The sequence below is a fragment of the Bolinopsis microptera genome, chromosome 9, assembly GCF_026151205.1.
Source record: "Bolinopsis microptera isolate Bmic1 chromosome 9, MBARI_Bmic_1.0, whole genome shotgun sequence".
Taxonomy (NCBI): Eukaryota; Metazoa; Ctenophora; class Tentaculata; order Lobata; family Bolinopsidae; genus Bolinopsis; species Bolinopsis microptera.
Window position 1 is genome coordinate 4,409,510 of NC_087080.1, and position 26,554 is coordinate 4,436,063.

Here is a 26,554-nt window from a genome sequence, read left to right on the forward strand (position 1 = left end):
AAGCATGGAATGCTACAACGGTGAACAGGTGCATGAAGTGAAGTGTGTAGGTATGTATCTAGTGTGGAGTGAAAATGGCGGGAATGGTACTGACCAATGAGAAGTGCGAAACGTGAGAGCCAAATATGGTTTGATTGAGGTTAAGGGTAAGTGTGTTGAATGCGAGGCGGAAGTGTGCGTGTGTGAGATGTGGTCCCTGTACTACTCAGAAAGTAAACAAAACCTATAAATATCACTAAATATCACTACATGTGTAGACGATCCCCTGTCTGTAAAGTATAAAACATGTTACACCCTGTTATTATGTACTTGTAACTAAAAAACCACTTTCACTCCACACTAGATACATACCTACATGCTTCTGTATCATGTGTCGGTGTAGTATATTTAGTCTTGTAGTAGTTTTAGGACTGTACGGTATTTACTATAAAAGTTTGTCGTCGTATGAACTAATTTTGTTATGAAATTTGTTATGACTTTTTGTATAGTACATATTATATATAAAATATATGTATATATAGTAAGATGATTTGATGACGTGACACGATCTTGCAAGAACAACTTGTAAATGTACAAACTAATTATTTAATTTCGCTATTTTAAGGTGAGAGAGTCAAAAAGAGTAAATGGTAGCAGCAGCTGGTAACAATGAAATTTACAATTTCCCTATTTAAACTGCTTAGAGATGCTCATTTCCATGGCTATACCAATTTAAATTGTGCTCCTTCATAAACGTTTAGGAGTATGGCGAAAGGAAATTGACCCGACTATTGTTTTCAATATTCCGTTACCAGAATGACCCACATTTTGCAATAAAACAACCCTACACTGTAACCCAAACTTGATGATATAATATCGCACGATTATCATATTTTAAAGCTTGAAATATGACTCATCTGAACAGCGTCAAATTATTTCATTTTATCTCATGTAAATCTCACTAATTAATAATTATGTAAACGGTATAAAATCAGAAAATAAGATGAGAAATTGCCAACTTCCGGCGAGGTCACCAAATACAGTACTCGTTAATTTGAAGTCTCGTTGAGGTATTTTTAGAATAACGATGTCGAAATGTATTATTAAATCCAAAAGCTACTTCCGAAAAAGAAACTTAAAAGTATTTATTATTATTAATGCAAGGACATGGTTAAAACATATTTTAGATCGCCCAGATACAGTATGTGAGATTCTTATTGTTCACTTATATTATACTTCAGAAACAGGTGATATTGTAAATTGAAGGTGGGAACCACAAATTAGCACAGCTGTTAATATGAGAATTACAAAGGACACTGGTCTCTTCATCAGATGTGGTACTACCAGTGGGGAGTTGAACAGAAGTCTGAGATTTCAAAACAGATTACCTGCTGTCAAGGTGCTGAAAAGACACACTTGCTGCAGAGGTCTGAGATAACCGGCTGTCTAGCATGGCCGTTTAGTGGCCATATAGTGGCCATATAGTGACCGTATAATAGTGGCCGTATAGAGGGCGTATGATGGCCGTATAGTGGCCATATAGTGGCCATATAGTGGCCATATAGTGGCCGTATAGTGGCCGTATAGTGGCTCGAAGTATATCCTCTATTCTCTCCTCTATTGTTCCTGCCATCGTTTCAGCACCTTGGCTGTATAGTGGCCGTATGTTGGCCATATAGTGGCAGTATAGTGGCCGTATAGTGGCCGTATAGTTGCCGTATAATGGCCGTATAGTGGCCGTATAGTGGCGGTATAGAGGCCGTATAGTGGCCGTATAGTTGCCGTATAATGGCCGTATAGTGGCAGTATGATGGCCCCATAGTGGTCGTAGCCCGTTTGATATAGCCGAACCTAATCCCCCAATTTCCAGTTTGATCATAGTTTATCCTTACTTTGTAAAACACTAGCCTCAAACTTTGTAAAACACATTCTATATTAGTTTTCGAGTGCTAACTACTAAAAAGAAACTCAAAAGTATTAATTATTATTAATGCAACGACGCGGTTAAAACGTATTTTAGATCGCCCAGGTCTCTTTATCAGATGTGGTACTACCAGTGGGGAGTTGAACAGAAGTCCGAGATTTCAAAACAGATTACCTGCTGTCAAGGCCGGTGCTAAAAAGACACATACCGCGCGGCCCAGTCTGTCCAATAACCTAACTTAACTAGCTAACCTGACTAACACGTGTCTTCCTCCGCAAAACCATCCATAATCTATTACACTAATTTAATCTAATCTTACACTAATCCTAACGGTTATTTAACACTTATACTAGAATATTCTAAAAGATCTAAAAAGCCTAAAATATGACTACGTTAAAACTGCTGCAACCAGCTTACCATATTACACTACGGCTGTCTAGTATGGCCGTATGATGGCCGTATAGTGGCCGTATAGTGGCCGTATAGTGGCCGTATAGTGGCCGTATAGTGGCTTGCTGTCAAGGTGCTAAAAAGACACATTCTGCAGACAAATGTGCTGCAGGGGTCTGATATAACCGGCTGTCTAGCGTGGCCATATTATAATATGGTCACGCCATATTAATAGTGACCGTATTATAGAGGTGATGGCCGTGTAGAGGCTGTATTATAGTGGCCTTATATAGGCCGTATGATGGCCTAATAGATGCTGTATGGTGACCGTAGCAGGCCTATCGTGACTGTATTCTGGCCCCAAATACTCATATATGACGACCGATCCTAATCTCCCAATTTCATGGTCTAGTTTTAACGTCCCTTTGTAAAACGCTAGCTTCAACCGATTACACATTCTACAATTAGTTTTCTAGTGCTAACTAACTGCTGTTCTGGCAGGACTACCTCAAATATCTACACAATCATATACTACTTTATATTTGAGTAAAAAACTGATGCTTCGAGAATTACAGATATCGACAAACTGATGCTCATTTTGGAGATGAATACAGTAAAATTCGTGTGCCAAAAACAAACAAATTGCTTTCTAGAATCATTACAACCATTAGCACAACTACATGCAAATATGTAGGTATACTGTACATTTGTAAAATGTACACTGTATGTAGCCAGTATATAGAAACAGCAACGGTAGATAATGCTCTTTAGAGAGTTACCACGATACGACTAGTAATTACGATATACATTATATATTTTGTACACAGCTTTAAATCGCAATTAGGTGGTTACTGATATACGGCACGAATAAAAAGTAGGGTAGTACAATATACATTATACATTATACCACGTTTTTAACGTATTATTGCAAGTTTAACGTAAAGATAACTTAAAAGTTAAATCTACAACTAATGCAATGTTGAGTAGTAGTATTAGTAATCATCCTACACAGTACCACTATACCTATAGACTACTATATAGGGGACCGATATCATATTTCTTACAATTACTCCGATATAATGAATTTAGTCAGCCGATTCGAAGAAACTTTGCAATATCCCCGGTGTAATTAATTTAGTTGGTAGATGCATTGCAGGTAATTTTCAACACAAGTCTTTAAATTAATTATTTTCAAGATACACAACGGTACAACGGTTTTTTTGGAATGTGTGCAACCATTATTAAAAAGTTAGAAATGGGTTGTTTCCCTTTTTAGTGAACGTATATGGGAAATACGCTTGTATAAGTGAAAATACAGCCAAATTGAACAAAATTACGATGTCAAATATGCACCGTACAAAGCTCACAACTGAAATAATTTTGTCTGGCAGACATAAGATAAATTATGTAATTATTTTCCGGGCCTGTTTTCACAGCATACCGGCATACGGCAAACATGCGCCGATTAAAGTCAATTTCCCTAAATTAGGTCACTATATTTACTGGGCTTCTTTTAATACAAACTATTTTGACTAATCTTTAAGTGTAAATAACAAATTTTGGAGTTTATCAAATTCAGATAAATTAGTTAGGTGACAATGTAATCTAAACGGAAAGCAAATTGTTGGTTAGCTGCAACTTTCGATTACCGTTTTGCCGACATAGATCGAATGTGAAATGATTTTAATTTCATAAAATCTGTAAAACTATTGATCCACTTCCAGCTACGGCTCAGATCTCTCTAAAAAAAGTTACAGGCGTGTACGTACTTAGTACTGCTACGTTCAACCCGTTTAATGCGATCCAATAACACGAATAGACAGGATTTGTGAAGTTTTACTGAATTAAATCATTCTCCTCCGTTCATCGTATACATATTATTTAAGTAATAAAATAATAAAACATTATAAGTGCGACAAAAATCAAAAGCTGTGAAATAACGCAGCACGTTCTCGAACAGGACAACTATAAGAAAGTTTGAAAATCATAAAGTAGATGATATTGAGTGTTTAACAAGTTGTACAGTGCCACGGTGGTAATATCATGCTGCCACACAATGTGCACACGTACTCATCGCGTGTATCTGCATCATGAGACATCTTGAGCAATGAGCTACTTACCAGTGATATCGTATTGGGAACTTTTGCATGGTAGAGCACAGCAAGGCCGACCGAGACAAAGCTGTTGTTTATGTTACTGAGGGAAGTCTTATGACGAGCACCTGCATCCGCAACATTCATTGTTCATAATTTACTCCCATTATGATTAATCCAAGTGCTCTGTAAACTTATAGTTATACGGTAACGACAACAAAGCAGAGACTACAGTATACGGTACAGCTTAAAACACAAATTTACTGCAGCGGTTTCCTTTCCCCAAACTCCACGGTAAATTAGTGTTTTACTTTATACGAAAATCTTCAGCGCGACACGAAACCGAGTTAACAATCAAAGATTATTCGCAAAATAATATGCATGTTTTTATGAATATGGAATATTCACTACTACAGTTGTGTTTGTACTTTTATAAATTTACGTTAAGCTTGTTGTTGTAATTTTGCTTGGCAAAGAACTACGTATGCTGTACATTGTACATAAATGGGGTCTTTTGCGATAGTCAAAACGCGACAACTAGCGCTGGATGGCGACAACTAGCGCTATCCAGCGCTAGTTGTCGCCATCCAGCGCAAGTTGTCGCTATCCAGCGCTGGATAACGCTGGCCAGCGCAAAATATATATGTTCGATAATTGTCGCTATCCAGCGCTAGTTGTCGCCATCCAGCGCTAGTTGTCGCCATCCAGCGCTAGTTGTCGCTATCCAGCGCTAGTTGTCGCTGGCTATGCGACACTGTCGCACGCGATAGTTTGCGATGGCCAGCGCAACTGGCCATCGCAGAAAACAGTTCGATAACTAGCGCTGGATAGCGACAACTAGCGCTGGATAGCGACAACTAGCGCTGGCCAGCGCTGACCAGCGCTAAGCGATAGCCAGCGCTGGCCAGCGCTGGCCATCGATATTCAGCGCAAAATTTTTGCGCTATTACTCGTCAGCTAGCGCTGGCCAGCGCTAGCCAGCGCTAGTTGTCGCTATCCAGCGTTAGCCAGCGCTGGCCAGCGCTAGCCAGCGCTAGTTGTCGCTATCCAGCGCTAGCCAGCGCTAGCCAGCGGTAACCAGCGCTAGCCAGCGCAATGTATCAAAATCATATACTTGCGATGCCGATATTACTCGGATGATGATTAATCACTTTACACTTGACTGTCACGTGCCTTTTTTAACCCATTCTCTGACTCTAGCTGGTTCTGAACGACTTAATTTCGAAACCCCAACCCTCTAATTGCTAATCTGATCCCAACCCTAACCCTAACCCAATCCTTAACAAAAACATATGCTGAAACCCTAACAATAACGAGAAATTAGACTAACTTCCTTATACGGTCATATCACGTGATCGATACATGTACAGTTTTTCGCCAATATCTCGTCAGGAGAGCATTTTAACCCTATGTCATGGGCCCATGGGGGTTGATTCGGAATTAGCGTCCGAAAATACATCGATTGAAGTTGGACACAACCATCGGGGGCCCTTTTAGAACAATCTCGAAGATCGACTGTAGAGTGATTTAGCACGCTTGATATTAGTATTACTCGTCAGCCAGCGCAATATAGTTACGATATTACTCGTCAGCTAGCGCTGGCTAGCGCTGGTTAGCGCTGGCTAGCGCTGGTTAGCGCTGGCTAGCGCTGGTTAGCGCTGGTTAGCGCTAGCTGACGCTAGCTGACGAGTAATAGCGCAAAAATTTTGCGCTGGATATCGATGGCCAGCGCTGGCCATCGCTGGCTATCGCTTAGCGCTGGCCAGCGCTGGCCAGCGCTAGTTATCGCTATCCAGCGCTAGTTGTCGCTATCCAGCGCTAGTTATCGAACTGTTTTCTGCGATGGCCAGTTGCGCTGGCCATCACAAACTATCGCGTGCGATAGTGTCGCATAGCCAGCGACAACTAGCGCTGGATAGCGACAACTAGCGCTGGATGGCGACAACTAGCGCTGGATGGCGACAACTAGCGCTGGATAGCGACAATTATTGAACATATATATTTTGCGCTGGCCAGCGTTATCCAGCGCTGGATAGCGACAACTAGCGCTGGATGGCGACAACTAGCGCTGGATAGCGCTAGTTGTCGCCATCCAGCGCTAGTTGTCGCGTTTTGACTATCGCAAAAGAACCCATAAATGATTCCGATTTTGACATCCTTGGAAAAAAACGAACATATTTTAACAAAGACTTTGACAAAATGTAACTGACGGTCTGGAAGAATGAACTAACTCCAATTTTGAATCAAGTCAGGGACAGAACCATTATTCTCCAAAATTATATATATATATGTACATTATACATATATATTAAAAGTTGTCTGAATATTGCCTAAGAATTTGTTTTCTAACGAGCTTGATAACACATCGTCATTGGTATTTGACACGTCTGGAGTGATCTAGAACTCGAAATAAATGTTTTTGATTTACTCGACATTTTCATTATCCATGACTCCGCGCGATGCTTAATGAAGCAGAACCTAGACAGTCAATAAAATGATCAATCTAAAGTCTGAGAACATCTGTCGTTAGTTTAATTATCACCTCAAATTATACATAAAATATTGATATAATTGGTGCTTTAGGGCCTGTCGTGATATCATGGATCGCTTAGGTTCCAACAGGATCTGGCAGTCCTCATAACTCTGCGGCCTCTTATATGTATCGTCATCTCACACAACTCCTTAAGAATCTTATAAATTTGGCATGTGAAAATGTGCAGCCTTCCAGACATTGATTGGGACAACGAGGTGTCGTACGTCACCTCAAGATCGGGTAACAGGGAGCTGACCAGGCCAGAACCCAGTTGATTGGGTCTGAGGTCACGTGATTATGAGCCTGAGGTCACGTGACTATGACGTCACCAGAGCTCCTTCTCTGTTTCCCGCTCATTGGACCAGGTCAGCTTGCATGATTGTGAATGTGAGTGTAAGACAGCTGTACTGTAATTTATATCTAATTGAATGTTAGTGAACTGGAAGTGGAGCAGCTATATAAGGACAGCTGTGCTGATCATATTTGGTCTCAACATTCCTCCTTGTCTGCTTACTTGTATCTGTAGTCTCGTAGTTTAAGCGTAGTTAAACTGTGATGCACCCTGTAAAAACTAAAAGAGCGATGATTGTTTAGTTCATATGATCCAAATTGTTAAATTTAAATTTGTAATTAATGTTCAAGTAAAAGAAGGCCGTTCTAAATAAGAATTTCGCTGTAGTTTGTTTGTATCAATATACCTTGATGGCTTGTATCAAGATATAACTTATAGTATTGTAGTTGAACTGTGCTACACTTTAGTCTGAAGATAAAATTCCGATATTCTTTGGCGTTAAAAAAATTCCGAATCTTATGGAAGTAAGAATTTCCAATGTGTCTTACTGGACAAAGACACAAATAAGTGTGTCTTTATTTGTAAAGCTTTCCTCAATACATATGCAGTTTATTGAACAAAATAAACAGTGAAATAAGAGATTGATAATTTATAATCTTGAAAACTAAAAGAATCTGTTTTTATCTAAAGACCAACAATATGCAGGAACGATATGAAATTAAAGGGTAAAATACTGAAAACCAACAAAAAACTAGTTCATGAATTTATTGGTTAGAAGATAAGCTATACTGTCAACCTAGCACTACAGCTTGCAAACTATATATTCAAAAACTTAAACACTATTTTATGCTTTCCGTAAGATTTCCATACAAATTAATCAAACAGTATACTTCCCGTTGTATAGTTTTGATTCTTTTTCTCGTTTGAATTGCTGTACATCACAAGGGCGAGTGAAGATCTGATCGTTATGGTGGAACCACTTGTTCATGACCCACTTCGTACCGGCTAAAACAGGACAACCAGCATGCCGGGTGATCAGGTCGGGATCACCGTTTGGTAAAATATTGTACCAAAATGCTGCTGAATTCTTTTTAGCAACTAACCTGGCACCACTATCCGTAAATATTGTAGCACCTCCTGCATCTGGTTCACGTAAGTACACCAATATGGTGGCTGTGCGATCCAACATGGTGGCTGTGATATTACCTGACACAGTTGGGTTACGCTTCTGAACTTCCTGACCGTAGAGAGTACTCATATCGTAGTGTGGTTCATATTGACCCCCCATACCATAGTTATTGACCTGCTGAGGTTCAGCATACTCATGACTCAGTTCAGTTGCATCTTCCATTCTGCGATTCACCCTGCGAACAATCTGTTCCTTGTCTTTAGCTAAGTTATCGTATAACCAAGCTGTCTTACTTACTCTGTTCTCGGTACTTTCTCCTTTTCCTGTACTCTTGTTATAGACAGTAGCTCGTCGCAGGAGGGGTTTAGCAAGGCCTATCAGGATGTCTGATTCTTCATCATTAATAATGTCATGAAATAGTAAGATACGGGGAGACGGCCATGCAACTTCAACCTTAATTGGTTTTAAATAGCTCCTAGGCGTATTCTGCTTGTAATAACATGTGAGTCCGTCTACCTGTTTCTTCATCTTTGGAGTGAGAGGTGGATTTTCCTTACACATTTTCCTATATTTCTTCATCCTTCTTACTCGATTTGTGTTGAATTTGTCCTGTATGTCATTCTCAATGTCCTCCCATGTCAAGACTGTCTCGTCTGCTCCCGGATATAATTTAGGAATAAACGTCACCTCCACTTCCTCTTCTTCTACTTCACCAAGATTCACTAAAGGTTCAGAAATAACACTTCTCTTGCTTGTAGATTGATCTTTAATATGTCTTTCTTTCCTGATGATATTAAAGTGTTCCAAGTTTCCCAAAATGCGTTGGTCATGAGGGTAGTGAACTAAAATGTCAGCTGTTACCTCAATGGCATGCTGTATTTCTCCAGCCTTGTATAAACAATATGAGAAATAGTCTGCAATTTCAAACCACATAGTTGAAGTGGGGGGATTGTATTGCTTAAGGGTTTGTATTTGGTAATATGCTTGCTGTGCCCAACCTGCACACTTAAACCACTGTTCACTTTCGTAGGCAGTTTTTACAAATAACAGAAGAGCTTTCTCGTTTAAAGGTTCTCCCCTGCCAGAACCCTCTTCAGGAACTAAAGGGTCCCCTCTAGAGAAGTGACTTGCTTTAATTTTGTAAATATCCTGAAGACGGTGTATAGCCTTTATTGCTCCATCGACATCCTCCTGTCCAGGAAAGAATTGTTTGTATTCTCTGAATACTGAAGATAGGTCTTCGTTTCTACTCTTTGTCCATTTTTCTAGGTTATTCCAATATGCAACGAATCTGTGTATTACATTAAACTGATTGGTAGGATAGCTTATGTAATTGTCACCAGGATCCGTGTAGTCTTTACCGTTCTCAACATGCTGATTAAACCTTTCCAAAGTGTCGAGTCGTTCTCTTTCATTGTGAATATATTCAGAGAGCAATGTCACCAAATGATCTTCTATCTTATTGGCGTTTCTAAGGTCCTCATAAGAGCTGAAAACCTCACAGGTTGCTTTCCAATATAGGATTGACAGAAGAAAGAGTAGCATGCTACCTTTGTGTTAAACCGCTGTTAATGGTTTAAAATAAAAGTATGGCGTTATGAAAGCTATGGCAACAAGCATTGGCTAATTAAAAGTTGAGATGCTGAACGCACTTGGAGTTTTATTCGATGTAGTTTCGGTCAACAAAATATATTAGAGATATATAATGAAATTGAACTTCACCAAAACGTCTTTGCTAAGAAGCTACAGGTGATATCTTAAATTTGGTAAAAGCGTATCAGGTGAACTGTAGACTGTGTTAAAATAATTTCATTTAGCTAGTGTTGGCCAAATTTAATGTTAATTTCACAACTCTTCAATTCAAGTAACTAATCAAAAGTCATAAAAGTAGCTCAGGAGATATATTTATTTATTTTAGAATTATTAGCTGTGGTGATTCTGTAAAATCAACATTCTAGCATCTTTAGCTATCTTGGAGCTATCATTAGAGCAAGTAAATTAAAAAAGCTGAAGCCTATGGGCAACCTCACTTTACCTCATTTTACCTCATCCCAATTTTGCCCTTTTTGGCTGCCCAAATGAGGTAAAATGAGGTAAATTTTGGCAATTTTATCTCAGTCCCTAAACGTCCCAGAGACTTGAATTTTAGTTTAAAATAACTGCAAAAGCCACATTTATATGCAAGTCATAAAGCAATATAATGTCTCCAGTGCTTTGTTTAAAAGATATCGACAAAAACTGTCTCAGCGGGCCAAAAATAGCACTCGATTTTGGTAACTCGAGCTAGGAAGGTCTTAGGGACTCGAATCTTAGCTTAAAACAACCGCAAAAGTCACAATTATCTACACAATTATCTACAACTTAAGAAGCAATTTAAGCTCTCAATGGTCAATGCTTATTTGTAGAGATATCGACAAAAATCAGTAGGGCCTGTTGTGATATCATGGATCGCTAAGGTTCCACCAGGATCTGGTAGTCCTCATAATTGTGCGGCCTCTATGTACCGGCATGAGCATCTAGCACAACTCCTTAAAAATCTTCTGAATTTGGCATGTGAAAATTTGCAGCCTTCCAGACATTGATTGGGACAACGAGGTGTCGTACGTCACCTCAAGATCGGGTAACAGGGGGCTGACCAGATCATATCCCAGTTGATTGGGTCTGAGGTGATTATGAGCCTGAGGTCACGTGACTATGACGTCACCAGAGCTTGTTCTCCGTTTCCCGCTCATCAGACCAGGTGAGCTTGCATGCTTGTGAATGTATGTGAATGTGAGTGTAAGTTCAGCTGTACTGTAGTTTATATCTAATTACCCCCCAAAGAACTTAAACTGAAAGAGAACTGAATGTTAGTGAACTGGAAGTGGAGCAGTTGTACAAGGACAGCTGTGCTGATCATATTTTGTCTCAACATTCCTCCTCCTCAACATTCCTATCCAACATTCCTCCTGTAGTCTTGTAGTTTAAGCGTAGTTAAACTTTGATGCACAGTTTAACTATAACGCACATAAAAGAGCGAGAATTGTTTAGTTCATATGATCCAAATTGTTAAATTTCAATTTGTAAATGTTCAAGTAAAAGAAGGCCGTTCTAAATAAGAATTTCACTGTAGTTTGTTTGTATCAAGGACAATATACCTTGCTGGCTTGTATCAAGATATCAAGATATAACTTATAGTATGGTAGTTGAACTGTGCTACACTTCAGTCTGAAGATAAAATTCCGATATTCTTCGGCGTTAAAAAAATTCCGAATATTATGGAAGTAAGAATTTCCAATATGTCTTATCGAAAGTGAGTGAGAGAAACACTTCACACTTGTGGCAATTTTATTTACTGATCCTTTTATTTGTTAAGCTATCCTCAATACATATGCAGTTACAAAGTGTGATAACCGTTTCAACAGGGGTCGAATTCACAAAAATAACGTAAACCACTGATTTAAAATCAGGTCTGCAGATGGATCAGAAAGGTTATTGAAAAGTGATAACTGTTGATATGGGTAAGAGCATACCTTACACTGCCTAAAAAACTGTGGCCGGTACAAATGCATGCTAATGATAGATTAAAAGGTACTGTTGGAACAATGTTTGAAAAGTCAAGTATCTTTTTTATTTTATAACGCGGTTTTTTAAGACTGCGTGATATTAGCTACTATATATTAAAAAGTATAATTGTACAATGTACAACTTGTATCCGAAGTTAATTTAAATTTTTGCAATATATGATAGTAGAAAAGATTTTGCCTTGAATGTTTTTCGAAAAAATTATATCTTAATCTGCACTTCTCTTATGAAGTTAAAATTTAAGGACAACAAAAAAGTATGAAGAACTGCAAACTGGCACTGAAGGACAAAGGATTAGAATTAGAAATGCGCGGTCTATCAATCTATCATAGAAATTGTAAGTCTATTGTTATTGAAGTGTAAAGTTGACAACTGTTGCAGCTTCTCAGGAATTTGTCTATTGTTTTTGAAGTTTAAAGTTGACAACTATTGCAGTATCTCAGGAGATATTGACGTTGTTCTACAGTCCAGGTCAATCAATCCAACCGGCATAATTAGTATTGATGTGGAATTCAAGGGGGAGGACTCGATAAGTAACACAAAGTGACGGTTGGTTTCATACCATATCCTTCGTATGTTTCAATTTCATCCCGAGAGATCGACTAAATTTAAGATGATCCCCTTTTTGCAACCTCTGTCATGAAAATTGCTAATATAACAGAATATGTAGTGCACTAAGGACTGGCGGTTGCTTTAAATCAATGGTTGACGCTATTTTCGTTGTCAACCGCCGCTCCTGTCTATTGATTGCTGATGATGATCAGGAATACATGACGTATCATTACGATGATTATTGGTCACTCGAAATCGACCCGTTAAGAATGCAATGTAGGTGTGATGGTTTTTTCTGCGTATTTGTTACCTGTTATTAATAAATCAAAAGTATCAAAATGTTGATTGTATTGGTAAAACATGGGTTTTAAAGCATAGCCATAAGGAGGCATTGTTGTGTTCTGAAACCAAGTTTAATCGATTTCTCGTGCAATTTTAGGTCAGGAATAGTCATCAAAATAAGTTTATGATAAGGTCGATATTTTGGTAAATTTCTAGCTTTCTGTAAGAAAATAAATCTGCGTTTCTATAGAGGGTAATTAGATATAAACTACAGTATAGCTCTACTTACACTCACATTCACAAGCATGCAAGCAAACCTGGTCCAATGAGCGACAAACGGAGAACAAGCTCTGGTGACGTCATAGTCACGTGATCTCAGGCTCATAATCAGATTAATCACGTGACCTCGGACCCAATCAACTGGGTTATGACCTGGTCAGCTCCCTGTTACCCGTTCTTGAGGTGACGTACGACACCTCGTTGACCCAATCGATGCCTGGAAGGCTGCACATTTTCACATGCCAAATTCATAAGATTCTTAAGGAGTTGTGGCCGTGCGAGATAACGATACATAGAGGCCGCAGAATTATGAGGACTACCAAATCCTGGTGGAACCTAAGCGATCCATGATATCACGACAGGTCCTATTCTAATGAAACAAGAAATTTAATTTTAGCAAATTTTACAGAATCAACAAATTTATAACAATGAAAATATAATGCTCATCTGGAGTATGACTTTCTGGCCTTGACTGCTAATTAGGTTGTACTAAACGGACAGGCAACTAACGGGGCAAGGAAAGTGCGGGCTTGAAAGGTTTTGCACACACCGAAACGTTAGTCCAGATGAGTTTTTGGAGACAAGGCTCTTACTTGAACCAGATACAAATTGTTGGGACAAATAAAGTGTTGTTACTAAGGATTGCAGTCTTGTTGAAACAGAACTTTTTCTATGTGTGAGAAAGTTTTTATTTTATCAAAACATTCTCACACATACTTTACTCACAGGACAAGACTTGGAAAACACTAGCCTAGGGGAAATTAGTTTAGATGTGTGTGGCCAGCCAGTTTTAATTTTTGGAAAATAATTATTTTAAAAAAGCGTTGGGGTTAAAATGTTAAATATTTTGGTTGATCTAGTATTGTGGTTGTCAGGTGGGTCTGCCTGACAGATAAGTAGGCAGGGCTTCCTTGTCGAACATGTGTAACCCTTATGTAGGGATATTGGAGCACGGAATTTAAATATCTTGTAGAGCTCGAGATAACAGTATAGAGATTTTGGATATTATTATGCTTGAATATCGGTTTAGTGTGCTCTTTTATGAACAATTTTTGGTCAAGTTTCTGGTGTCCTATAGGCCTAATACGAGCACAAGTCTTAAACTTATCAAGGTATTCCAGCCTATCAGTATCACCGGACAGTACCCTGAGCAGTAAATAGTGAGCTTATACGTTGCTTCGTGGCCCCACCCCATACAGATATTTTTGCATGAATATTTAGTTGATTTGAAACACTTAGTATGGATGGCATTATTACAGTTTTCACACTCTAGTAAAGGTTGTCCAATGTTAATAGATCTACTACATGGCTCACACACATCTTTAATCATTTTCATAATCATTTTTACTAACATTTTTACTACTTAAAGTTAAGTGGGGTTGTTGGACCCCACTGACTGGTTGTGTTTTCCAAGTCTTGGTCAGTTAGAAGCAGAATATGAACATAAGAGATCAGAATTATAAAATCATCATGTGACTCGGCCAGAACGTTATTCAAATTCTAATAGCGTTTGTTTGTCACTCACCACGAATCGTTGTATAACATTTCTTTCTCTAGATTTTCATGATATGATAGACTTTTTACAATTTCAGTTTTGTGAAACTTTACGTTCACTGTTAACCTATTGAGGGAGAAAGATACACAGTCTCGCAGAATTCAAATCTATGATCGTATTTAATCAAATTCAATCGTTTTATCATTAAAAAACATTATAGTTTCATCAAAATCAATCGTTTTAAATGAAATAACGAAAAATAATTGTCCAACGGTGATTCAATTGCAGTTCAATGCTTACTAATATAATAATTCTTCAATCATATAGTACTATGTTTACTGTACACTACAATGTACAGTAGGGTGTCAGAATTATTGTTTGAAATTTTATTTCTATTGTATGATGAAATCAATATTTTTCAACGGTTCATAACTTTACTTCTGAATATCGAAAATACGAAATTAAAAACTGGTCTGTAGACAATCGTTTGAACTTTTTCTTAATTCCAGAATTTTGTGTTGATGTACCTCAAAACCCATAATTTAGGCCGTTTTCTAAAGGGTCGATTCCATACTTGGTTAGATTTATGAAGGAGTAAGGGATTAATGTGTAATTGTACATGTAGATGTACTGAAGGGTATTAATATTACCAATATACTTCCTCAATCATACACGCAACCCCTCACACAAGTAACAAAACAGTTCCAAATAATACCCCTCTGCAAATTGTCCAGCTAATATATAAAAGTATAAATAACAAATGCTTAAAGAAAGGTGTCTTTGGTTTTATGGTCTGGGTAGGGACATGTTGTTCTGTTGAAGTCTGATCTGACAATATAAGACTCCTGCTTTCCTGACGGCACGTGACTAAACGAACCAGTTAAGTCCTCCCTGAAATATACACGTTTAATAGTAACTAGGTAACTAGGTTACCTAGTAAATTAGTAACTAGGTAATTAGGTTACCTAGTAAATTAGTAACTAGGTAACCTAGTTACCTAGTAAATTAGTAACTAGGTAACTAGGTTACCTAGTAAATTAGTAACTAGGTAACTAGGTTACCTAGTAAATTAGTAACTAGGTAATTAGGTTACCTAGTAAATTAGTAACTAGGTAATTAGGTTACCTAGTAAATTAGTAACTAGGTAATTAGGTTACCAAGTAAATTAGTAACTAGGTAATTAGGTTACCTAGTAAATTAGTGCTAAAAGTGTAGTAACTTATACTGTATTATTTGAAGGTTGAAACTAGGCAACTTATTGTAATATTACGGTAAGCATGAATATTGAAATTTTGCAAGCATCCGTTACTATTAAGCAACATCTTTAAAGATAATCTAATCTTTTATAGTTGATTTGTAACTTTTGTGATAAAAACAATAAAATAGCTGTAATAAGGAAACAAAGAACAGCCAAGACAGATACTGCACTAAAGAAAACCCCTTAACAGAAAGCATCACTAACTAGAAGGTAAAAGATGCAAGTTTAGCACCATATTTGTAGAATCACAGCTTTGTTAGCACAGAAACAGAAAGAAGGATTACGTATATGTGTGTTTACTGGTCGGTAGAATTGTCGGTATGAAGACCACACCATATTTGGTCAATACAACTATACAAGTTGTGAGTTTTCTCCTTCAGTTAACCTGCACTTAGCCAAATGAAAGTACCAAAGTTGTATCGACCAAATACGGTGGTGAACAATCAACATTCTTTTTAACCAACCTTTAAATTTACCCATGATGACACATATACGTTAGAGATTTACAGAATTTGTCCGCATTAGTCGGTGTGGTCTCTATCAGTATGATAGCAAGAAAAGTGTGGCTAAGTGTTGCAACCTACATCTTCCAATAAGGAGCAGTGGCAGGCTTCTCCAGTAAAGAATTGGAAACATCGGATGGTGTCCTGTGACAGTTTGCCAAGTTTAACTAACTTGTTTAATAACTGATTCAAGTTATTCCGTATGACCGAGCTTTAACTAACTTGTTTAATAACTAATTCAAGTTATTCCGTATTACTGAGCTTTAACTAACTTGTTTAATAACTAATTCAAGTTATTCCGTATTACTGAGCTTTAACTAACTTGTTTAATAACTGATTCAAGTTATTCCGTATGACCGAGCTTTAACTAACTTGTTTAATAACTAATTCAAGTTATTCCGTATTACTGAGCTTTAACTAACTTGTTTAATAACTAATTCAAGTTATTCCGTATTACTGAGCTTTAACTAACTTGTTTAATAACTGATTCAAGTTATTCCGTATGACCGAGCTTTAACTAACTTGTTTAATAACTAATTCAAGTTATTCCGTATGACTGAGTTTATACTGAGACCCTTCCTACAGATACCTATTAGTAAATGATAGTACCCATGTTAACTATTTCTGAAAGTGAGTAGCACCATCAACAATAAAAACGTCAATAACTGATTATAGGATTTTTGTTATTGCACATGTTGAAGTTAATGAAAAGTTTAATGTCAATTATTATTTCTTTGGATTGTCTGGAAGAAATGAACATTTGCAGCTTGGAGCCTGTGCAAAACAACTTTAACATTTTGAGAGAAACCAGCTGTTAACAAAGATACAAGTGGTATATTGAGTTGAATACAAATATGCAAATATGCAAATATTACAATATGCGAATATGCAAATATTTATTGCCTGGAGGTCTTTTGTAAACATATCATGATATATTTGTGGTCTTCAATGACAGCAGTATACGAAAGCTAAGGTTACCGAATCATCGACTATTCGATATGCAGTAGTATTCGGTTTACATGGTAACCGAATACCCATTCATCGAATACCGAATCCCCGTCTAAGATAGGTAAGGCGACATTAACATATGCACAGTTGTTGTGACAATTAGCACACAAATGCGGGTATGTACCTGAACCGTGTGAGCGCAACTTTAGGAATACCAGGGAAGACTTGATTAACATGAACAGGACTGAGACACTGACACGATCTATAAAGACTGTGTGTCACTTCTTATCTAGCATTAACAGCTCATGATACTTTACTTAAATATGTTTAATATGTTTAATATGCAATACTTAAAAGTGGCTATTTGTTGGTTTAATGTTGCAGTGAATGATGTGGATATAGTTGAGGATTCTCGTGGGGAGGTGAGGTACATTTGTTTACTTTAACAGTGAGGTTATGTTCAACAGAAGACAGAGGTTTAATGTTGCAGTGAATTGATGCCATTGACTTTTCATGAATAATCGTGTTTTGTTGGAATTGGGTTCATCAGTCATGATCAATGTTACTCTGTGTAAGATGATAAAAGTTTTACCTATTTTTTTGGTTAATTGTTTCCCATGCAGGTTTCTGTCCGACAAATATTACATTTTTGAAACGAATAATATTTATCAAGGTGCTCAATAAGTTAATCTACTTTTGTATCTTTAATTATTAGTGTGATCTTGATCTTCCCGTTTCAACTGAACGGCCCATAGTATGCGAATAGATTAAACAATTCTCTGCATTATGATATTGCGTTCAAACATTTAAACAAACCCCTTCAAACTTCGATTAGTCGGAGAACAAAATAGAGGAATAAAATAAACATTAGAAGTTTTTTATTGTAATGAAACAAGCATAATCTATAAGTCTATAAATGAATTGTGATGATAGAAAAATCAACTTTAGACTCACTTGACGGTGTTCATTCGCTGTTTCACATCTCCCGCTGACTTACAAATAACTGAACGGTACTTCTCCGATCTAGAAATAGGTCGGTTACAAATAACTGAGCGGTACTTCTTGGACCTGGAGAACGTTAACATATGAATTGATATCAAAACTAAGCATTATGAAACTTCTGACTTGCCTCGTTTAAGCTCAGTATATTAACTACTTCTACATAACCTACGAAAAAATGTGCGAAAAAGACTGCTGTTCCGGAAGATTGCTAAAAAAAACACAATCTAAATAAAGATTAATATTTAGAAATTCTGACCTGATAATAAAAACGAGTGGATTTGTAGCACTGTTACAGATTATGAATAGGGTTGCTACTGTTACTAAATACGTCTGTGCAGTTTCTGACATCCACTGTAGGGAGAGAAATGTGTTACTTAGTAACCTGGTTACCTGGTTACCTGAGAACCTGGTAACCTAGTTACCTGGTGAAAAAGTTACATAGTTACATGGTTACATAGTTACCTGGTTACATTAGTTAACAATATACTCACTACATGGGAAACATCAAAGACCCAAAGCACCACATAAGGTAACCAGAATATCAGGTAAAGGAACACCACGATCAGTAGAGTGTGGGTAGCCTTCCTCGTTCTCTTTGTCCTCTTATCCGACCTGGCATCCGGACGACCTTCGTTTGGTTTAACTGACGTTTTACCACATATGTTGTTGATGATATCCCTGGGGTGATTGTTTTGTTTGTGACAGTGTTCTTAGAATGATGTAGTCATTTTATGATAGAAATATCATAAATGGAAAACTCTGTAACCGCCGCAAACATAAGTGCTCCTTCTGATTCAAATGTTTAATGATTTGTCAAATCATGATAAATGACAGGTTAAGTAACCGACAGGTTGGCAATTGTTATAATAGGTTTGGTGATCGGGACCGGTTATTCTGAAAGCTAAATATATCAATATAAACGATGTCATTTAAATTTACGATATGTCTCTAATATATTGCATATGTCTGAGTATAAATAATTGGGACAGTTTTTAAAGATCCCATTTTCAGACAATAAATATCGAACTGAATTTTATTTTTCCTCACAAGCCGCTACACTTTGAGGCAAAAAAGGATTTATTTGAATTAAAAATCGTTTTATCTTTTGTACCTTGGACTCCTCATGCCTTCTTTGAGGTTGAGAAGGATGATGACTATCATGGACAAGAATAATATCGCAATGAAAGGTACTATAACCGTCGACACTGAGGGAGGTTATTTGGTTAAAGAAATAAATGCCTTAAATTATTAAATCGCAATCTCGATTAACTGTAGTCTAGACAATCTAACCGGAGCAAGTTTGTTTTGCAGGAGTGACCGATAAAGTCACGTTACAACACTATGTGCACTATTTCTTCACCAATTAACAGATCAACTAATGAGAGCAGAAAGAGTTCAACATGTTAGTCTAGACGTCATCACATGATTAATAAATTATTCAAATGTAAGAACAGTTCCTACATTGTAAGCAAAATTTTCAAAAAACAAATAAATTTACCTGATAGACAAGTTTGGAATGTAAAATAGTGGTAATCTACAGTCATTGCGGGGGAACAGAGAGTTGTGTAGTCATTATACATGAAGAATGACTCTGCCGCGTTGTCTGCCGAGACGAGGTGACGGTTTATGAAAATGGTGGCCGAGGCAAAGCAGAGGGCTATCAGCCAGTCGCACCCGAGGATGCACATCTGAAACATATGTTCCCTTGATTATGGATTTAAAAAAACAAATTTTAACTTCTATATATGGTCAAAACATGATATAAACATATATGGTAACTACGGTTACTGCTACTTAGTATGGTTATTATTCCATCATGACATTGATCATATCAATTACCGGTGATTGACGTGATCACCCGAAATAGAAACTATGTAACCAAGTTATAGAGGACTTACCACAGAGTCTCGGTTCATGATCAGGTTGTATTTAAGGGGCTAGGGGCAGGGTAACTGGTTACATGGTTACCTGGTAACCAGGTTATAGAGGACTTACCACAGACACTCCGTTCATGATCAGGTTGTATTTAAGGGGCAGGGTAACCATGGTTACCTGGTTACCTGGTTACCTGATAACCAGGTTATAGAGGACTTACCACAGACACTCGGTTCATGATGAGGTTGTATTTAAGGGGCAGGGTAACGGCGATGGTCCTGTCGATGGCAATGTTGAGGTTAGTGAGGGGCACTAGAACTCTGATTAGTATAAACATGAACCCGTTTATGTCACAGAGCCACTGGTATTTTACCTGAGGATGGTTTTTTGTTTAATTAACAATTTATATTTATTTATGCTGAACATCTTGGATTAAATATCAACGAAAATGCTATGATATTTCCCACTCAAAAAAAATCTTATGATTCAGTGCTTGTCAATGTGTGTTAACATATCAGCAAATCTGTTTACCCCATGTAGATTGTCAGGACTGTAGATTGTTGAATTTCTTCCAGTAAACAGAGCTACCGCACTAGAAAATACAATGAATTTAATAATGAACAAGTTGATTTAAAACGACTGATGTTTTTAAGATCGTCAAAAGTCAGGAAATACCTGAAAGTAGTTAAAATAGAAAAGAGTCTAATGAATAATATAATAAACTTTTTAGACGTGATGACATGTGGTTACCTGGTTACCTGGTTACCTGGTTACCTGGTTACCTGGTTACCTGATCACCTAGTTACCTGGTTACCTGGTTACCTGGTTACCTGATGGCTGATCACCTGGTTACCTGAAGGGTGTGATGACGAGAGAGTTGAGGATATCAACCAGACCCAGATGAGTGATGAACAGTGTAGCAGAGTTGGTCCAGCTGTTCATCTTCGTAACCACTAAGAATGTAAGGGTGTTCCCTATAATAGCTACCACGAACACGCAGCATAACACCACTGAAATATAAAGCTATCAGAGGAAATATCCACATTCAAATTTGCATAATAATCTAAATCTCGTGTAAAAAGTAGCAGGCAAACCACCGAATATAAAATAACTGTTGTTGCTAATCTGGTTACCTGGTTACCTGGTTACCGGTTTACCTGGTTACCGGTTCACCTGGTTACCGGTTTACCTGGTTACCGGTTTACCTGGTTACCGGTTTACCTGGTTACCGGTTTACCTGGTTACCGGTTTACCTGGTTACCGGTTTACCTGGTTACCGGTTTACCTGGTTACCGGTTTACCTGGTTACCGGTTTACCTGGTTACCTGTTTACCTGGTTACCGGTTTACCTGGTTACCGGTTTACCTGGTTACCGGTTTACCTGGTTACCGGTTTACCTGGTTACCGGTTTACCTGGTTACCGGTTTACCTGGTTACCGGTTTACCTGGTTACCGGTTTACCTGGTTACCGGTTTACCTGGTTACCGGTTTACCTGGTTACCTGGTTACCGGTTTACCTGGTTACCAGTTTACCTGGTTACCTGGTTACCTGGTTACCTGGTTACTTGGTTATAATAACTGTTGTTGCAAACCTCCAAAGAAGGTTTCCAAAGAAGGGTAAAGTGTAGGAGGTTCTTCCATGATATCGGCTGGACTGCTTAGTATACCCATTTTGTTCTTCCTTGCTATGTAAATATGAATGGTTAATAAGTGTTGACGATTTCTTTTCAAATGTTTTTGTCCGAAGAATCAAATATTCAACAGGTTGTTGAAAATCTTCGATCGGAAGTCTTCATAATGTGGAAATAGTCGACATGAACAATTTTTTAAATGTCCAAGAAAGTGTTCTCTATAACGGAAACTTCGGTAGAAGTAATGTATGAGAAAGAGACATCAATAAGAAATAAAAAGAGGGCGAATTAAACCCCCAGAACTGCCAGGTTAAACACAATAAAAAACCACTCGCCAGTTGATAACCGACTTATCAAGTAAAACAAATATATTTACAATTAAGTAAAATATATCGGAGGATGGCCAGCTTGACAACGCTTTGCAAGTAAATAAACACCTTGGCCAAGCTGTGTCATTGTCCACTAGAAGGTATCTCACAAGATGGTTATCGATCTAACAAACCCCTTTCATGAAGACTATTGATCAGTGAAACCTGTCGACACGATCTAATTTCACAAAATAACCTTCATAGAAGAAATTGTTAGATCAATATCCATCATGAGCGGTCTTCTTCCTGTTCGCATGACATACTAGTGGACAATGGCACAGCTTGGGCAAGGTGTTTATTTGCTTGCGTTGCCTCAAGTTGGTGCCTAAATTATCTTAAAACTTAATCTTGGCCACTGAATGCTGGCCACCTAGAGCTGGAAATAAAAATATGAATAACATTTATCGATCAGCTATTTAAGATGTTGGTAACGGAGAAATAACGTAGGGTGGGAACTCGCGTAACCCCCACAGAAAAAGCACAGCTCCGGCAGGGTTCTACCGACAAATTGTGCAATTAAATTGCCGTTTAAATCAGCATCATTAACTTGTAATTTGTTAAAACTAAATGCTGGTTTCACGTCATGATTGATAAAGGATTGATTACAAGAATAAATTATTGATTGCAGGTAAAACGTACGATATTTATAAAGATTTCCGGCTTATCATATTTTGATCTGTTCCTCAATACTTTACAACACGAAGCTGAACTCTAGCAAGGGAGAGAAAAGGCAAGGAATCACCAAGTACAGTAAAATTCGGCAACATTTCAGATAACCGCGGTACCTGGTTACCTAGCAACTGGTAAATTAATTGTTACGTAGTTGTCTCGAACGCATTAAAACTGTTTTTATTAAGCTCTGCAGAGGAAAGGAAGTAAGACAAAGGAGAAATTAAAAAACCATAACGTATTCAAGTATTAAAGTATTAAATCAACTATTTGCTTATTTAGGTATTAAATCACCTAATTGGGTATTAATCCACCAACGAGTCGATGTGTTCATTAAAACCATTCTAAACGTGTATTTATTATTTAACCAACCTTTTAATCAAGTTACTGTGCGTCAATACAAGTGGTCCTGCAAAATTTGAAACTACTCTCAATTCTTTAATCATATTTATGTACTAGTGTAACCCGAAAATTACAAACGGACGAATAGACGGAGTTTTCACTATTATTGAGGAGATAAAAGTAGTTAATTGAGCCGAAGGTACAAAATCATTTACAATTACTATTAGGCAAGAGAAAAGTGTATTCCATAATTTCTTCGCCCGAGGCCTCGCTGAAATGGTCAGGTACTCATGTAACCATCTCGATCAAGTTAACCGAGGAGGAGTTAAGATATGTGTTATAATGTTATCCAACGGAATCATTAGCTAAAATAGTAAAATTACAAATCAAATAAAGCGACATTTAATCTAATCTTCAGAAAACTTTCTCCTGAGAATTTAAGAGCACAAGAAATTGAATAAGCAATTATACCTCATAAGCATTAAAGTGCTTCAGATGAAATGTACCTCTTGTTGCTTGATGCTCAGCTAGCCTCCATTGTGATATTATTCACTAAATATACACTAGTATTATAGTATTACACTTGTGAAAAGAGCCGCATCCTCAAGGAAACAGGAGGCCTGCCTAAAACACTTTAGTTATGCTTTGGTATCCAACGCAGATAATAGTTGGATATTCTCACCTCATTACAATCAGGGTACACTAGAGAGGTCTCATAAAAAAATACACAGTAAGAAAGAGTTTATAAACTCTTTATAAACACAGTATAAACACAGTATAAATACTGTGTGGTGCAGGCCACTCCAACGACTAGGAGGAGATCTTTTCAAGTACAAGTAAGTAAGTCAGAAGAAACACATTAAAAAGTAATAAAGTAATAAAGTTGGTTTCCTCAGCAGACAGAACCATCTTTAACCAGCCCCATCAAAATGACAGAAATACTCGAAAATTATCGTTGTATTCTCGGCACATATGTGTTAATACAACGTGTCAGTAGAACTTGTTATATAAGTTTTAGTATAACTAACGACTAACCTACCATCTGGGTGAAAGTGTAAGGACTTGCAGGTGCTAATCTCACCGATAGTGCTAATATCACTTATATACATATAGAGCTATTTATTGCAGCGATCTGTAGGGATCTGTAGGTACTGACTGACATTTCAATTTTACGGCGAGGATCTTAAAGAAGGCAGCCAGAATAACGTTAAAGCAAGTCTGAACTATTCCGAACAGAGTGTTAGAAACTAGAAATTGAATAAACTAGTAATATTTCATTATGATTGTGGCGATCAATCTATAGAAATGGAATTCTGGTTCTTTTGCGATAGTCAAAACGCGACAACTAGCGCTGGATGGCGACAACTAGCGCTATCCAGCGCTAGTTGTCGCCATCCAGCGCTAGTTGTCGCTATCCAGCGCTGGATAACGCTGGCCAGCGCAAAATATATATGTTCGATAATTGTCGCTATCCAGCGCTAGTTGTCGCCATCCAGCGCTAGTTGTCGCCATCCAGCGCTAGTTGTCGCTATCCAGCGCTAGTTGTCGCTGGCTATGCGACACTGCTCGCACGCGATAGTTTGCGATGGCCAGCGCAACTGGCCATCGCAGAAAACAGTTCGATAACTAGCGCTGGATAGCGACAACTAGCGCTGGCCAGCGCTAGCTGACGAGTAATAGCGCAAAAATTTTGCGCTGGATATCGATGGCCAGCGCTGGCTATCGCTTAGCGCTGGCCAGCGCTGGCCAGCGCTAGTTATCGCTGGCCAGCGCTAGTTGTCGCTATCCAGCGCTAGTTATCGAACTGTTTTCTGCGATGGCCAGTTGCGCTGGCCATCGCAAACTATCGCGTGCGACAGTGTCGCATAGCCAGCGACAACTAGCGCTGGATAGCGACAACTAGCGCTGGATGGCGACAACTAGCGCTGGATGGCGACAACTAGCGCTGGATAGCGACAATTATCGAACATATATATTTTGCGCTGGCCAGCGTTATCCAGCGCTGGATAGCGACAACTAGCGCTGGATGGCGACAACTAGCGCTGGATAGCGCTAGTTGTCGCCATCCAGCGCTAGTTGTCGCGTTTTGACTATCGCAAAAGAACCGGAATTCTTTATATTTTTGACTGAACTATAAAAGGAGATTTTCAGCAGCCAGATTTTCAACAGTCATATGATTTGCGATTCTAAAATTAAACTAACGATTTTTTCTTATAAACAGTGATTTCTTCTCATTCGAAAAGGGCTTTAAAATAATAATTGAAATCTTCCACAATTTAAAAAGTTGTCTGCTTAATGAGGTGCTCACTCCAACTAAAAAGGGGCGCTCTATGTTTTATTTTACATCTAGGCAAACTTAAGTTTCCACAACAGCAACATAAGCGATTATTAACCGATTATCAAATGTCCCATATTAGTGTACTGAATCTACTGGTCACTAGGCTGGTTTCTACTTTACTAGGCTACTCCATAATACCCAGTCTGAAACAGGTGCATAATCTCGTGCCACGCATCTTTCAAATATTATTTATTTGATAATTATAGTGAGAGTTACAGGCTATGTACAATGTTTTGAAAAAGTAATGTTTCGGTGACCCGCAAAAATAGGGTAGTTGTAGGAAATTAGCACGAGAGTAACCAGATGTGCACCTTTTCTATCATGATTGTCAGGATCTGAGATCCTGACAATCATGATAGAAAAAAGTAGTCACGTGACCTCAGGCTCATAGTCACGTGACCTCAGGCTCATAGTCACGTGACCTCAGGCTCATAGTCACGTGACCTCAGGCTCATAGTCACGTGACCTCAGGCTCATAGTCACGTGACCTCAGGCTCATAGTCACGTGACCTCAGGCTCATAGTCACGTGACCTCAGGCTCATAGTCACGTGACCTCAGGCTCATAGTCACGTGACCTCAGGCTCATAGTCACGTGACCTCAGGCTCATAGTCACGTGACCTCAGGCTCATAGTCACGTGACCTCAGGCTCATAGTCACGTGACCTCAGGCTCATAGTCACGTGACCTCAGGCTCATAGTCACGTGACCTCAGGCTCATAGTCACGTGACCTCAGGCTCATAGTCACGTGACCTCAGGCTCATAGTCACGTGACCTCAGGATCATAATCACGTGACCTCAGGCTCATAATCACGTGACCTCAGGCTCATAATCACGTGACCTCAGACCCAATCAATTGGGTTCTGGCCTGGTCAGCCCCCTGTCACCCGATCTTGAGGTGACGTACGACAACTCGTTAACCCAATCGATGTCTGGAAGGCTGCAAATTTTCACATGCCAAACTCACAACGGTTTTTCGGAGTTGTGCGAGATGACGACACATAGAGGCCGCAGAATCATGGCGACTACCAGATCCTGGTGGAACCTAAGCGATCCATGATATCACGACAGGCCCTACCAGGATCTCTCAACATTGCGAATGCAAATGT

At 38.4% G+C, this 26,554-nt stretch overlaps 2 protein-coding genes across 2 annotated transcripts; both read right to left on the minus strand.

The window, feature by feature from the left end:
- Positions 1-7,852: 7,852 nt before the first annotated feature.
- LOC134820708 (prolyl 4-hydroxylase subunit alpha-2-like) lies at positions 7,853-9,886 on the minus strand. Its single transcript, XM_063831236.1, has one exon. The coding sequence runs from the start codon at positions 9,883-9,885 to the stop codon at positions 8,089-8,091; it is 1,797 nt and encodes a 598-aa protein (XP_063687306.1). The 5' UTR covers position 9,886; the 3' UTR covers positions 7,853-8,088.
- Positions 9,887-14,664: 4,778 nt separating this feature from the next.
- LOC134820829 (adenosine receptor A1-like) lies at positions 14,665-21,779 on the minus strand. The gene is made up of 10 exons (XM_063831462.1): positions 21,691-21,779; positions 20,952-21,108; positions 20,630-20,690; positions 20,319-20,471; positions 19,722-19,911; positions 19,335-19,428; positions 18,715-18,901; positions 18,480-18,574; positions 18,176-18,244; positions 14,665-15,403 (listed from the first exon to the last, which is right to left on the minus strand). Exons 1-10 carry the CDS (start codon positions 21,767-21,769, stop codon positions 15,277-15,279), a joined length of 1,212 nt encoding a protein of 403 aa, XP_063687532.1. The 5' UTR covers positions 21,770-21,779; the 3' UTR covers positions 14,665-15,276.
- Between the last annotated feature and the right edge of the window lie 4,775 nt (positions 21,780-26,554).

Excerpts from the sequence above, each read along its gene's own strand:
- LOC134820829 (XM_063831462.1), bottom strand. The coding sequence starts at position 21,769 with ATGGGTATACTAAGCAGTCCAGCCGATATCATGGAAGAACCTCCTACA. Across the intron at positions 19,912-20,318 it reads TCATGAACCGAGTGTCTGTG|ATGTGCATCCTCGGGTGCGA; the intron begins GTAAGTCCTCTA and ends CATATGTTTCAG. Across the intron at positions 15,404-18,175 it reads CAGCGAATGAACACCGTCAA|GGAGGACTTAACTGGTTCGT; the intron begins GTGAGTCTAAAG and ends TGTATATTTCAG.
- LOC134820708 (XM_063831236.1), bottom strand. The coding sequence starts at position 9,885 with ATGCTACTCTTTCTTCTGTCAATCCTATATTGGAAAGCAACCTGTGAG.